This window comes from Podarcis melisellensis (assembly GCF_964234715.1).
Source record: "Podarcis melisellensis genome assembly, chromosome: 17".
NCBI classification, from domain to species: domain Eukaryota; kingdom Metazoa; phylum Chordata; class Lepidosauria; order Squamata; family Lacertidae; genus Podarcis; species Podarcis melisellensis.
Genome location: NC_138534.1, coordinates 27,044,752 through 27,060,004, shown reverse-complemented (window position 1 = coordinate 27,060,004; position 15,253 = coordinate 27,044,752). Strand labels below are relative to the sequence as shown.

The 15,253-nt window shown below is 44.0% G+C and overlaps 1 protein-coding gene across 1 annotated transcript in view; it reads left to right on the top strand.

Annotated features, from left to right (window-relative positions):
- The window catches only part of GRIN3A (glutamate ionotropic receptor NMDA type subunit 3A), a 95,186-nt gene that overhangs the window by 46,413 nt on the left and 33,520 nt on the right, over positions 1–15,253 (top strand). The window contains exon 3 of the mRNA XM_081893841.1: positions 2,059–3,106. Within this exon, the coding sequence (XP_081749967.1) occupies positions 2,059–3,106 (1,048 nt within the window). The remainder of the gene's footprint in view (positions 1–2,058; positions 3,107–15,253) is intronic.

Here is a 15,253-nt window from a genome sequence, read left to right as displayed (position 1 = left end):
GGTGATGACCCTCGAAATAGTGTTACAACCTACCCTCCCCTTTGACCCGGGGATATTTTGAAAAGCACAGTCACTTTTGTTGGGCTTATTAAGCCATCCTGGAAGAGTGGGGGGGGGATTCCATTTACCTCCTATGATTAATCACCTGGGTATGTTCATTCATAGGAACTAAATTGAGTTGCTGTTTTTTTCAGGAAGACTGGAGAACAGTAATGATAGAGGATATGGGAAAATTTTAGGACAGCAGTAGGAAGCCTGTACCCTGTCCTCAGAAGTTATTGGACTTCAAGTCTCATCAGCCCTGGCTAACATGGTCAATGGCCAGGGAAACAGGAAACTGGATGGCCAAACATGTGGAGGGCCAAGAATTCCCTATCCCTGATTTATGACAGTATCCTTATTCCTGTATTGGAGGGGGGAGGACTAGATAACCCTTGGGGTCCCTTCCAACTCTCCTATTTTATGATTGTATTATTCCTTATTTATGGGATTTATGGTCATTATAAGTTTCTAAAGGCTAATTATTTTTAAAAGCTATTGCATTCTACTTTGCAGATGAAACCTATACTCTTTGCTAATACAGGAGAGCAACCTCTGTAGTTTAAAAACTGGGGTCTCTCAACAGTTCTCTTACAAGTCTGCGGCTGCGCTTTTGCAGTGAATCACATGCATTAGAGGCTTCGTGATGAGAGAATTTCTGCTGATCACCCTTGTAGCAGGGTAAAAAGCATTAGGACTTGAAAGGCCCATCTCATCTGTAAATTATGGTGTTTTAACTATGCTATTTAGGTAATTAAAGCACTGTGTGATTTGACTTGCTGCCCATACTCATTTTCTCATTCTGTACTAAACTTTGCGAGATAAAGACAGAATGACCAAGTCATCAGACTAATGAATGCAGAATAATTGAATTAACCCATCAGCGAATGTTGACTACTGTGACTCTTTGGGAGAGAAGCACCAGTGTTTCGAAATCTTCATGAAAAGCACCAAAATGCAGTGCCTTTGTGTTTATGAGCTACTGGCTGCACGCATTACATTTTAGGCACACAACTAAGCTTTTTTAAAAAAAAAAAAGTGTCCACCTAAAATGTAAAGTGTGAAGATGACAAATACAGTCATACCTCGGGTTACAGATGCTTTAGGTTGCGCGTTTTCGGGTTGTGCACTGCGCCAAACCCAGAAGTACTGGAAAGGGCTACTTCTGGGTTTTGGTGCTCACACATGCGCAGAAGCACTAACAGGGCTTCCGTTCCTAAAAAACTCAACAACTTTGACCTGAACCCCCCAAAAAGGCAGTAGATCACTGACAGTTTTTAACTCTGTGAGTAGATCACAGTCACTTGGGAGCTGGCCACCCCTGCCTTAGACAAATCTCATATATTTCTGCCCAGGCCAAAGATCTTTCTCCCATGGTAAAGTCAGTAGCGGAGAAAGGGGGCGGAGGGGGCAGCCCACCCTGGGTGTCATCCTGAGGGGGGTGACATCCTGAGGGGGGTGACATTCGGCATCCCCCCCCCCGTCTGCAACTCCCAAGCCTCCCGAGCTGTCAAAACGAAGGGGGAAGGCTGCTGGCAAAGCAGCGCAGCTCCCCCCCTTCCCCCGATGGCTCGAGGTGCAAATCCCGCGGGGCTGACCTAAGCCCCGCGAGAATGTGGGCGGGTCGTGAGCCCGCAACTCCACCCCCTCCTGAAGATCGGTAGTGGCATAATGTAATATATGATGCAGGTGTTGCACACAGATGCTCCCATGATTAAATAACCCTGACGTCTCGCCTTCTTTTTTTGAGGCTGAAAACCATACATACAGCATCCCCGCTCTTCCATCATGGGAAAAGGATCATCCCAGAGAAAAATCTGAATTTGGCCTTAAACTTCAGTCCTAATCCCATTTACCACTGCATTCAGGGGGGCTTACTTCTGAGTAGATAGTATTTGGATTACAATTTTAGGCTCTTTTGAAGAAAAAGCATAGGAAGGAGAGGGCAAAGCAAATTTCTGCTGTAGGAGATCTGTTGTCTTGATTCTCTCTTGGTAACATCTTGCATTTGTCCCATAGGTTTTTAGCCAATACCACTTTTCACGGGCTCAGTGGCCACATTAAAGTGAAAGGCTCCTCCATCATCAGTTCGGAAAACAACTTCTTCATTTGGAATCTGCAGCACGATCCGGTAGGGAACCCAATGTGGACTCGTTTGGGGAGCTGGCAAGAAGGAAAGATCATAATGGATTATGGGATCTGGCCAGAGCAGGCCCAGAGGCACAAGAATCACAACCAGCACCCCACCCGGCTGCACCTGAGGGTGGTGACCCTCATTGAGCATCCCTTCGTGTTCACAAGGGCTGTGGATGATGAAGGACTGTGCCCAGCGGGACAGCTCTGCTTGGACCCCTTGACCAATGATTCAGCGGTGCTGGATGCCCTCTTCGAAAGCCTCCAAGGGGGCAACGACACGGTGCCCACAGAGTTGAAGAAATGCTGCTATGGCTACACTATAGATTTGCTGGAAAAATTAGCGGAGGATATGAATTTCGATTTTGACCTGTACATTGTCGGCGACGGGAAATATGGGGCTCTGAAGAACGGTCAGTGGACAGGGCTTGTAGGCGACCTCCTGGCTGGGACCGCCCACATGGCTGTGACGTCGTTCAGCATCAACACAGCCCGTAGCCAAGTGATCGATTTCACCAGCCCATTCTTTTCCACCAGCTTGGGCATTCTGGTGAGAACCAAAGACACTGCGGCTCCTATTGGAGCTTTTATGTGGCCGCTCCACTGGACCATGTGGTTGGGGATTTTTGTGGCGCTGCACATCACTGCAATCTTCCTCACCCTGTATGAATGGAAAAGCCCCTTTGGGATGACCCCCAAGGGAAGAAACAGGGATAAAGTTTTCTCCTTCTCCTCTGCCTTGAACGTCTGTTACGCCATCTTGTTTGGTAGAACAGCTGCCATCAAACCCCCCAAGTGCTGGACTGGAAGGTTTCTCATGAACCTCTGGGCCATTTTTTGTTTATTTTGTCTGTCGACATACACAGCTAATCTGGCTGCTGTCATGGTGGGAGAGAAAATCTATGAAGAACTGTCTGGAATCCACGATCCAAAAGTAAGGACCAGCCGTTTATTTATATAGTCAGCTTTTGGTTATTTCCATTATAAGAACAGTCTTCCCTACCTGCTGTTTGTGCCAATTATTTTGTTATGCCTCAGTGTCAAATTTAGAACTGTATTTCATGTCTCCCCATTGTAAGGGCTTTGAAGGGGGCTGGTTCAGACATACTGTTCATCACTTGGTGACTGCAGCAAGAAGGGGTAGAGCATGAGACTCTTAATCTCAGAGTTGTGGGTTCAAGTCCCAAGTTAGGCAAAGGTTTCCTGCATCGCAAGTTGTTGATGATCCTTGGGTTCCCTTCCAACTCTACAGTTCTGTGATTCTATGTATGAATGAGCCATCATCGATCAATCATCATGGACAAGATTTTGTGCCACATGTCAACTCCAATGCCCTGTTTTCAAATTGAGTGCTCGTTGTACATTCAACAGTGAGATTGCACAGTGGAAATGTGCATCCCCACATAGTAGAGGAGTGGGAAAACTTCTGCTGGACTACAGCTCCCATCATCCTTGACCATTGGTCATGCTGGCTGCTGGGAACTGGAGTCCACCTATATTGGGAGGGTCATGGATTTCTCAAACCTGGGGTAGTGAGTATAGAGCCTAAGAGTCATTACCCATTCACCCCTTTACTTTGCTTAACATCTGGCCTGGTGATGAATTCTGGAGAAACAGAAAGGATATTTTATGGCATTTTGGATAGTCCTCACAAAGGTGGTGTGTGAACATGGTTTCATATGCTAGAAGGCAAAGATCTAGATTTATTTTTTCTTCTTCTCTTGCATTAGCAGCTTTTAAAATGAGAATCAAGTTGGTTCCAGTTGGTTCCATCAGTGTGGATTGTACTAGCAAGTCTTAATTTAAAATAGTTTATGCCTCTGGCTACCAGTTGTTGGGAATCACAAGAGAGGCGAAAGGGCTGTTGCGCTTGGCTGTTGCATCTGATTGGCCGCTAGACTAGATGGGTCTCTGCTCTCTTACAACAAGGATCTTCTTGTGTGCAAAAAGAATATTAATGGGAAGATCTGAGGATGTGTGGGATGGAGTTAAAGAAATAAATGCAAGATGGCTTTTGAAATTAAGTGAAAGTGAAGATTAGCACTCAAAATATGGCTGGAAAATGTTTCAACAAAATGGCTGGGTTTTGTTTCTAGAAGGAAGGTTTCAAATGAAATTTCTGTCTACGTTTGGTGAAATCCTACATCCAGTGAACCGTCCTGAGACCTGCGGATATGGGGCAGTTGATAAATTCAATAAATAATAAATAATAATAATAATAAACACACTTACTTGCAAGTGTGTCTCACTATGTTCTTCTGGGTATGCATAGGACTCAAGTTTCCATGTAGGGTCCATTGTAATACTTTAATTCACGGATGAATTTCAAGCATTCTCTGGTTTTGAAATACTGCAGTTAACAAGAGTTGGCTCTGTCCTTTTCTCATTGCTTTGGAAGTATACATGCATTTACCTTTCTTTGGGTGAAAAGCCATCTCAGTTCTTAGATCACTTTGAAATTACTTCTTTGCATGTCATTCCATAATGTCTACTGCTCCTTTCTTCATTCCGTTTCTAGCCCTGACGAGAATCTAGAACAGGGTTTCTTGGTTCTAGCTGAAGAGAAAGCGGTGAGATGGCTTACGATATTAATATTTGTTAGAGGCTTGGCAAATGTTTTGATAAAACAGCAGCTACTTTCAAGGGAAGTCCAGACCAGTTCCTATCAAATTAATTGGCTTTCTCTCCCTCCCTCCCCCCCCACCAGAAGTGTTTAATTAACTGGAAAGCCTCTGGGTGACTATTGCCCTCTCCTTGATTGGCTATGACAAATCCTTCCTCTCTCCTTTGTGCACAATTAGCCCCTGCAGTGGGTGGAATCATTCCATTAGGTGAAAGGAAAACATGGAAGAAATGCACTCCTTACATTTATTCTCCTTTATTCTCCCTGTTTATGTTGTGGGCCCGGTTAAAACAGGGGTGAGGAACTGCTTGGCTGTGGGCTGGGTGTGGTCCACAGCACACCCAAATCTGCCCCACATCCTCTCCTTCTGGGTCCTGCTGCTTCCACCCAACATTTCTCTGATGACAACCACTGTCCTTACCCAGCAATACCAACCATATAACCACCATCATGCCAACCATCATGTGCAATGGAAATGGTATCTGGACGAGCCCTAAGGAAGGGAGTTCTGCAATAAGGGGGCCACCGCAAAGAAGACTCTCCTTCTGGTTTCCACCGACTAAGCATGCAGAGGCTGCAGTATAATCTAGAAAACATCTCGTTGGCCAATGTGAGAACAAGAAGCTGGAATTGATCCAGCAGACTTTTCTTATGTTCTTATTCCACCCTACTTTATAATGACTGGGGAAGACAAATAGCTGCTGGCATCTAATTTGACTCTTACATGTACAATAAAAAGACCTAATAAATCTAAAAATAGCTGTGGGGCATATCACCACAAAAACTCTAACTGTGCCCTCACTTTGAAACCAGTAGTATGAATGAGGACAAAAAAAATCAAACAGATCAAATAGTATCAAACTGCATTTCTCAAGGCTTTCTTCTTGATGGTCTCCTCCCACTCAAATTGCCTCTTGGATCCTTTTTCGGTTTTAGTGGAGAGCATTAAAAAAAATCTTTTAACAAAATGCTAACCTTTTCAAGGTGGTGGAAGACAAGTATGATTTGGGGCTGCCAGATGGCAGGTTTGACACAGAAATAAAATCCCCTGCGAGCTCTCAAGCGAGTCGGCAGTCTGCGCTGAAATATTAAACAGACTTTCTGCCCCGGAAAAAAAAGGAGATTAAGAACTCTCCCATCCAAAGTCACCATGGCCAGGGTACATTGGTGAGTCCAAGAAATAAGCAGGGTCAGGTGGAAACAAAACTGTCTGTCTCCCTATCAAAATGCACAATAAGAAGGCATGCTAAGGTAGCTGAAGAACTCATCAGTCACACCATCACAGGGGCTAAGAGTCTTAAAGGGTGTTTGTAATGTAGCATCAACTATTTTTCTTCACAAGTCCTCCATCTCTTTAACAAGTGCCAAGGAGGCAGACATCAACAGGTGGAGTTTGCCCATCACTACTTCTCCATGCAGGATAAAAGCTCCTGTTCATTTCTTTCTGCCAGACATTTAAGGTGAAAGTAAAGGGACCCCTGACCATTAGGTCTAGTCATGGCTGACTCTGGGGTTACTGTGCTCATCTCACTTTATTGGCCGAGGGAGCCGGCGTACAGCTTCCAGGTCATGTGGCCAGCATGACTAAGCCGCTTCTGGCGAACCAGAGCAGAGCACGGAAACGCCTATTTATCTACTTGCACTTTGACGTGCTTTCGAACTGCTAGGTTGGCAGGAGCAGGGACCGAGCAACAGGAGCTCATCCCGTCACGGGGATTCGAACCGCCAACCTTCTGATCAGCAAGTCCTAGGCTCTGTGGTTTAACCCACATCACCACCTGCATTTCTTTTCCAGACATTTAAACTACATGTTATTTATTTTAAAAAATTAAACCCCTTTCCTCTTCCTCCAAAGAGCTTAGAGCAATGTACAGTCATTTTTCAATAGCCCTGTAAGGTAAAGGACCCCTGGGCAGTTATGTCTAGTCAAAGGCAACTATGGGGTTGCAGCGCTCATCTTGCTTTTTAGGCTGAGGGAGCCGGTATTTGTCCAGAGACAGCTTTCTGGGTCATGTGGCCAGCAGGACTAAACTGCTTCCAGCACAACGGGACACCAGAAACCAGAGCACACGGAAACGCCGTTTACCTTCCCGCCAAAGCGGTACCTATTTATCTACTTGCACTGGGGTGCTTTCGAACTGCTAGGTTGGCAGGAGCTGGGACAGAGCAATGGGAGCTCACCCTGTCACAGGGATTCAAACCGTGACCTTCCAATCGGCAAGTCCAAGAGGCTCGGTGGTTTAGACTACAGCGCTACCCGCATCCTCCCTGTAAGTTAGCCTCAGGTGAGAAACTAGCCCAACGCCTTGTGTTCAGCTCCATAGGCAGGTGGGGCCCAATCACATCGCACACCAAGGCCCAATCACATCACACACTGAAAGCGCTATGAGACCACTTTAAATCGTCATGGCTGTCCCCAAAGAATCCTGGGAGCTTTAGTCTGTTAAGGGAGCTAACAGCTCTTAGGAAACTCCTTTCCTCTGCAGAGAGCAACCATTCTCAGATTTTCCTGTGAAGAGGGTTTGATTGTTTGATCATTCTAAGGAATTGTAGCTCGGGGGGGGGGGGATGAAGGTCTTCATCCATGTAAGTAACAGTATATACATTCCTCTGTGGTTTTCCGGCAATACATTAAGTAATGACCGAGCAAGATTTGTAAAGCTTGTTCATTCCATCCAATGACACCAATGGCTATATGGGAGGTGAGAATTTGCTACCCTGCAATGCTAACATTGCCCAATTTTTGGCAGTGAGGGTGGTTTCCCCTGCACAGAGAGCCAAGCCAAGGGTGTGCATGATGATGATGATACCTATATTTGTACGGGTACCTACTCAAAGTTGGGACGTGGGTGGTGCTGTGGTTTAAACCACAGAGTCTAGGGCTTGTTAATCAGAAAGTCGGCGGTTCAAATCCCCACAACAGGATGAGCTCTCATTGCTCATTTCCTGCTCCTGCCAACCTAGCAGTTCAAAAGCATGCAGTGCAAGTAGATAAATAGGTACCGCTCTGGTGGGAAGATAAACGGTGTTTCCCTGTGCTGCTCTGGTTCACCAGAAGTGGCTTAGTCATGCTGGCCACATGACCCAAAAACTGTACGCCGGCTCCCTCGGCCTGTAAAGCGAGATGAGCGCCACAACCCCAGAGTCATCCGCGACTGGACCTAACGGTCAGGGGTCCCTTTACCTTAACCTTACTCAACGTTAGGCCCAAGTCAGAGAGGAAATTGAGTTGCCACCACTATGACCTAGTGCACTTTAGAAAATGTGCAGAATGGAAGGCAAAGGGGAGGAGAACACGAAAATAGGAAATATCTAGGGGGTGCCAAATTTTTGTCCTCACTGATATCACACCCTGATACTGGGCTCTTAAACTCAGAAGACTAATGATGATGGTGGTGATAATTTAAAAGAAACATTTGAATATCAGGATCCATACATGATTGGCTACATACTATATTTTATAATATAGTGTTTGTATTTTATGATGTGTCTTCATCTTTTCCAGATAGTGAGGGACAGATTATAAGAGAAAGTGATAGAAAGGGTTGTATTCTATTAGCTTTACCCCAGACTAAAACCCAATGAAATGAATAGACCTAAGTTAGTCATTGCCATTCATTTCAATGGATCAAGTCAGAGAACATGAGTGAGAAATTGGTGGGCTTCCAGATGTTGCTGAACTCCAACTCCCATCATCCCTTGCCATTGGCCATGATTGCTAGGGCTGATGGGAGTTGTAGTTCGGCAGCATACGGAGGACCAATGGTTCCTCACATCTGTTCCAGCATAGGTCACAGGCCTTGGGGACCCTGTGTGGGAGGGCTTCCAGATGTAGATTGGGATCAGGCAGTCACCAGCCTATCCCCCTGACATTTCTCCCACCCTTCTCTATGTGTTTCTAAAAATGGAATCTCCTGGCAATTAAACTGTGTGTGAACTAGAACAGTAGCAGCAAAAAAGCAATCTAAATTCAGATAAAGATCAAAAGCACTGAAGCATGGCAAATGGGCTTTACGTTTGCACTCTGAAGAATTAAAAAGGGAAGGGGCACCAAGTAAGAACCATTAGCTGTCACTGTTGTTTTGAAAGGGAGTTGGGGTTTTTGTGTGTGTGTGTGTGTTTTTAGAAGATAGGTAACTGCTTCCAGAATCAAAAACCTTATTACATTAGCAGCAAATTGCCAGCATTGCAAAACGGCAATAACAGAGTCCTACTTTAATTAGGTTAGATCTTTTGCATCTGACGAGCCAGTTGCAAATCCCACTACTGCAAGACCAGTACGTCAAGCATAGCGACTTCCACTGTCTAAGGTCAGTGATGGCTACAGGCAGACCACTTAATTTTCAGTGAAGAAATCACTGGTATATAACTCATACGAAACACTGTGTATTCTTGGTATGACAGAACGGGATTCAAAAACAGATTTTTCTGCCGGTCAAACCACATACAGTTGTGTTTTTTTTAAATGCAAATGGCATCATTGAAAGGGTGGTAGCTGATAATGATGGAGTTCCTAGAGAGGTGTGGGGGGACACTTGACTCTAACTCTGCTCCTGAAGAAAATTCCACCTCCCAAGCTGGGATTTGCTTTTGGGGAAATCCGTCATTGGCCCTAGTGGGGGATTTGCTCCCTATGCAAACAAGCAGCTTCATAGAATCATAGAATTGGAAGAGACCCCGTGGATAATCTAGTCCAACCCCTTGCAATGCAGGAATATGCAGCTGCCCCATACGGGGATCTAACTTGCAACCTTGGCGTCATCAGCACCAAGCTCTAACCAACTGCAGCAAGGGAGGACAGGGCTAAATCCTCCTCCACCACTCTGGATTGTTAGCCATTCTACCACCCCACCCCAAAAAGAAACCCTTCAATAAATAGCATCTAACACATACCCCTACTACAGTGATACCTCGGGTTACAGGCGCTTCAGGTTACAGACGCCACGAACCCAGAAATAGTACCTCGGGTTAAGAACTTTGCTTCAGGATGAGAACAGAAATCGGGCGGCAGCGGCATGGCAGCAGTGGGAGGCCCCGTTAGCTAAAGTGGTGCTTCAGGTTAAGAACAGTTTCAGGTTATTCTCTGCATATTACAAAATTGTATAAATCCTTAATTAGTCTAATTGGTTATTATCAATAAAAAGTTTGTGAGTGTTTATAGAGAAACCAGAAACTGGAACTGAGGGAAGTCGGGGGCTTTGTTTTATGGGAGGGAGGGGGGAAATAGGGGGGAATTAAGGATGATATGTGTTAATATAATATGATCTGTTTAAATTCCTAATAAAAAATAATAATAGAAAAGAACAGTTTCAGGTTAAGAATGGACCTCTGGAACGAATTAAGTTCTTAACCCGAGGTACCACTATACATGCATTTTCACCCCTCCTCTAATTTGGCCCTAAAATATAAGAAATGAAATTGCTCTTTGTCATCTCCTGCCATTCTCTATGTAGATATGTAATCTGACAGCTGATGATGATGTACATTCAGGAACCGTCAAGAAGGATTAGGAGGGCACTAGGAGCTCCTTGGATCAACAAATCCTACAGCGATGAGCCTCAGACTTCAGGACCTGCTGCTTAAGGAAAGGGAACATTGGAAGCCGCCTTGCACCGAGTCGAGGACCAGCTACAGCAGGGTTCAGCAAACTTTTTCAGCAGGGGGTCAGTCCACTGTCCCTCAGATCTTGTGGGGGCCCGGACCATATTTTGGGGAACAGATTCCTATGCCCCACAAATAACCCAGAGATGCATTTTAAATAAAAGCACACATTCTACTCATGTAAAAACACGCTGATTCCCGGACTGTTCACAGGCCGGATTGAGAAGGCGATTGGGCCGGAACCAGCCCTCAGGCCTTAGTTTGCCTACCCATGAGCTGCACTGTCCTGTACCAGTGCCAGATTTATGTATAAGCTAAATAAGCTATAGCTTAGGGCCCCACTCTCTGGGGGGGGGGGGAGGAAGAAACCTGGATGTACATTTCCAAAATATAAGATGAAAAACAAATGAAATAAATCTTGCATACAGCAACAGTGTTTTGTGTTGTGTAGGCTCCTATGATGTAAGTAATGGCCTGCTAGCCTGCTCCCTAGAATATCACAGGTTTGCTCATTTCTATATATAGGGTGCCTACATTCTGCATGTGCAAATGGCTTCAGATACCTATTTGGTCCATAAATTACCATATAGCATATATTCAACACAAAAAAGCGACAATTTGTTGTTGACAAAGAACATATAAAGGGCCCCATCACCTTCAGTAGCTTATGGCCTCATCAAACCTAAATCCAGCCCTGGTCCTGCAGCTGCCCTCCAGGATTTCAAAAAGGATTATTTTCCTTCCCCTCCTCACACCCTGAAAAGGGCTTCAGTTCAGCTGCTCTGAGCTACTTACTCTTTGACAAAGCTCTTCCCCCAAAATGCTTAACAACTTTGAGTTACATGCTCCCCCCCCCAAAAAAAAAGCTTTGTGTCCTGTATTTTACTTCTAGAAATATGACTACCGTATATTATAATGTAGATTGTGAATTAGCCTTGACTACAACAGCACTCTTTTTTTCAATACCATGCTTAGCTTGGGGGGCAGGGTGCTCAGCCATTTTGGGAGGGTAAATCCTTGTCTTTCAGAGTCACTGCCCATCATTCCCGTTTCCAATTGCCCTCATAGTCAAGAGCCAATTTCCTGACAGCCCTGTGGAAGCAGCATCACACATTGTAAACCTTTCTTTTGAGAAGGAGCCTTTATGGTTGCAAGAGATAGCCTTGGAGTGATGAAAATCACCACATCTGTATGGGCGTCCCATGAGCCTCTCTGGCTACATGTCATTCCCAAAATTCTGTATCATCCCACACAGCAGTAACAATATTTTTTTTACAGCATCAGGTGCAGTGGTGTGGTAAAACTGTCACATTTATCTTTCCTCGTGCAATGGCGTTCCAGGTGGCAACAACAAAGCTATTAAGAACCGGACCTCAGAAATCCCTGAGGCAAAAACAAGATCAAATATTAAAGTAAGGACCCTGCTTGGAAAGAGCTCTGCTACAGATGCTAGGAAAAGTGATTTCTGGACTAGCCCAGGCCTCCATTCCTGACAGCCGTGCGTGCTAATGTCGCTGACTTTTACAGCAGCCTTGGGCACCCTATCTGCATTTTTGCAAGACCGGCTGTGTCACAGAGCTGGAGATGAATCTGCAGCCTTTTAGTTCAGAGAGATTTAATCAGAGTGAATCAGTGAGCACATGACTGCAATGAAAGCAGCCTTTGCCAAGCGCGTGAGAGCGTGTGCTGTACGCCCCCCAATAAAGCATTGCCCCCCTGCTGCGCTTATGGGGCAATTATTCAACTTTCTGTTTGGCTCAACTGCAAATTAAATGGGGAAATAGCTAATTTCTGGGATGCATTTCTGTTATCTAAAGCTGCAGAGCTGCCTTTAGATCATACGCTCCAACATTTCTCCAATAAAAAGAGAGGCGTTTCTATTCTACATCAGGAAGCTTCTCCTGTGTTAGATCTTGCCAGACACACAGACGTATTGTACACATAGAAATCTGTCACCTTGAGCCAATTACAAGATCTCTGCCAATCTTACCTCACAGGATTGTTGTGAAGGAAGATGTTTGTGTGAGGGAAGGGATCATGTACAACACCTTACATAAATAAATACAATGAAATAAAAATTCGGCTGTAAGCTACTTTGGGCCCCTGCCAGGGGAAAAGGTGTAATAGTAATAGTAGTAGGGAGGAGGAGGAGGAGGAGGAGGAGGAGGAGGAGGAGAAGAAGAAGAAGAAGAAGAAGAAGAAGAAGAAGAAGAAGAAGAAGAAGAAGAAGAAGAAGAAGAAGAAGAAGAAGAAGAAGAAGAAACAGAAGAAGAAACTGTGAGAATGAACTCAGTGGGACTTAGTTCTGTATAAAAATGCTTAGGATAGCAGTGTAAGACTTCACAGCCTTTACCCAGTTACCTGGGAGTAAGCACCATTGAATACAGTGTGACTTACGTCTGAGTAAACATATAAAGGCTTGCAGCATAAAGCTGCATTTACAATAAAGGAATAAACACTTCAAGCATTTCCTTTTTTTAAAAAAAATGGCTGGCTGGTGAAGCATTACAGTTAAAGAATTTAAAGGGTCTTGGTGACATTTTCCTTCAAAATTATAGGGAAGGCTTCATATGCCAGCTTCACCATTTTCTTCATTTAGTGCAGGAATTTTATTTTCAATATAAACACGGCTCTATTTTTGCATCTCCACATACTCCACTTTTAGTGGTTTTCTGAGACATGGAGGGGAGGAAGAAGGGGGAACTGGGGCATTCTGGCGTCAAATTAGACACCAGGACGCCTTCTGTAATTCCGGGACTGCCCCTGGAAAATAGGAGGGTGTGTATCGGGGTCATGACAGACAAGCAGAACAGAACAGCAGAGGGGTTGGCAAGATGGTGCATGTGTGCATGTTTTGGAAATATTATATGAGTCTCTTTAGGTTTGCCTGGGCAATTCTGTTACCTTGATTTGACAAACACCTTAATTGATAAAGAGGGGAAATAACTATGCTACAGAGAGGCACGTGTATTCAGTTTTCAAATACTCTTGTTCACAATACAGTTGTTAGCTCTTTGACTCACGAGTGGTGTCCAAACTTTTTGCAAAGAGGGCCAGATTTGATGAAGTGAAGGGCCGTGAGGGTTAACCAAAGGGCCGACCAACGTTGTTGAGCTTTTTTTAAGGATTGAAGTTGTTGAGGGTTTTTTTAGGATTTTACCCCAGGAAATAAACTGCCACAGGGGCCGGATTAAACCAACAGCCAGGCTGGATTAGGCCGCAGAAATGGACTTTGGACATGAAGTGTCCTTCTAGGACTTGTTAAGTATCTGAAACTCAGGAATCACGTCACTCAGTTAAGGAGCAGCAGAGGTGTTTTGATGTAATAATGACTGCAAGCATAGTGAAAAGACAGAAGTAGGCCCACAACTAGCCTGATGATGGCACAGGTCTATTTTCCAAATGGCACTAAATTACATTGAGTATTAAGGAGAAGGAGACTTAAGCATTCTTCTCACAAGCTTTTCCCTGCCTTATTTATGATCAAAGAAACAATGAGAAAAGATGAGGTAATGTGAAGTAGCTCTGTAGTGAAGTATGCCTGGTCTCCCAAATCAGTCCCATTTCCCCTGAGGGACTTTGGCCACAGAGAAGAGTTCTTGTGGAAATGAATTTGCTCGCAAAACATATTCTTCCAATTCTCCTCTGCGTTTGTACTGGAAGTTCACCATATTCTCTGAATATTCGAATGTTTGCTGAACATTTGCTGAACAAATGATACTTGTACCTGGAATATGAAAGTATTGAATTTCCCTGTTTGATATTTTATTACAATATTTGATCATTGCATTCAGTAGTTTGACATAAAAAAATTTTCATGTGTTGCAACTGAAGCATTAATATGTTGGAATGCAACGGTATTTCATATCTTCTTGAATTTGGTAGTTGGCCTGAAATGGTATTTGGTATTTAATATGCAATGGTCTGTAGCATTTGACAGCTGAGATTCATATTTTATGCTTGAACTATCAAGAGATTCCATCAAGTCTAAAGTACTCAAAAACATGGAATATTGTTGCAAAATTTTACAGTCACACAATTCCGTATTGAATTTCGCATGTGCAATTTGATTAAAAATTCGGGGAAAGGGGAGATTTTGAATCTATCAAATTCACACTTTCTGGAATAATATGCGAACTAAAACACAGCTATCTTTTGAAGTTCACACTTTTTTGAATTTTGCAATCCAATTCTCCAACAAAACCCTGTTCACAAAATTGCATATATTAGGGGGAAAGTGTGCAGGAAAGTGAAGACATTATGGGGGAAAACATACAACAATGCAGTATATTATGCAGTATGCATACGTATTGGCACCTTCTGTATCTAAAATCTGATAATTGGTTGAACTGTATGAGAGGATAGTGGGGTTGGATACTGAACATTCTAAAAGACCATGGTTTTCTCTTGTTAACTGTAGGAAAATTAGGCATAATATAGATTTAAAAGAATACTTTATTCTTTGTAACTGGTGTTTTGTCATTCAGATACTTTATAGTCTGTGCCACAGTATAAACATGCCAAATGATAGCACATCTGGTCTCTGCTGTACTTTAGCACCACCACCATAGATGGACAGAGAATGGTATTGCAGCTACCTGCTGAACAGAGGACAGGTGACACCCAAAGTTTGCAGCTGTTCCTATAAAAGAAGCTGACTCTGATCTGGCTCCTCCATTGAAACAATATGTTGATTGAGGTAGAATCTAGACATATATTTAAAAGGCTCTATGCACTTAGCTCCCTAAGCACAGAAGTTGTGATCTTCATCTGTTAATGTGGCTGAGATGCTCAAAGGCCTGAGGAACTAAATGATGTTGAGGTACCTGGGGTCCCTACAGATGTTTATGGGCAAAG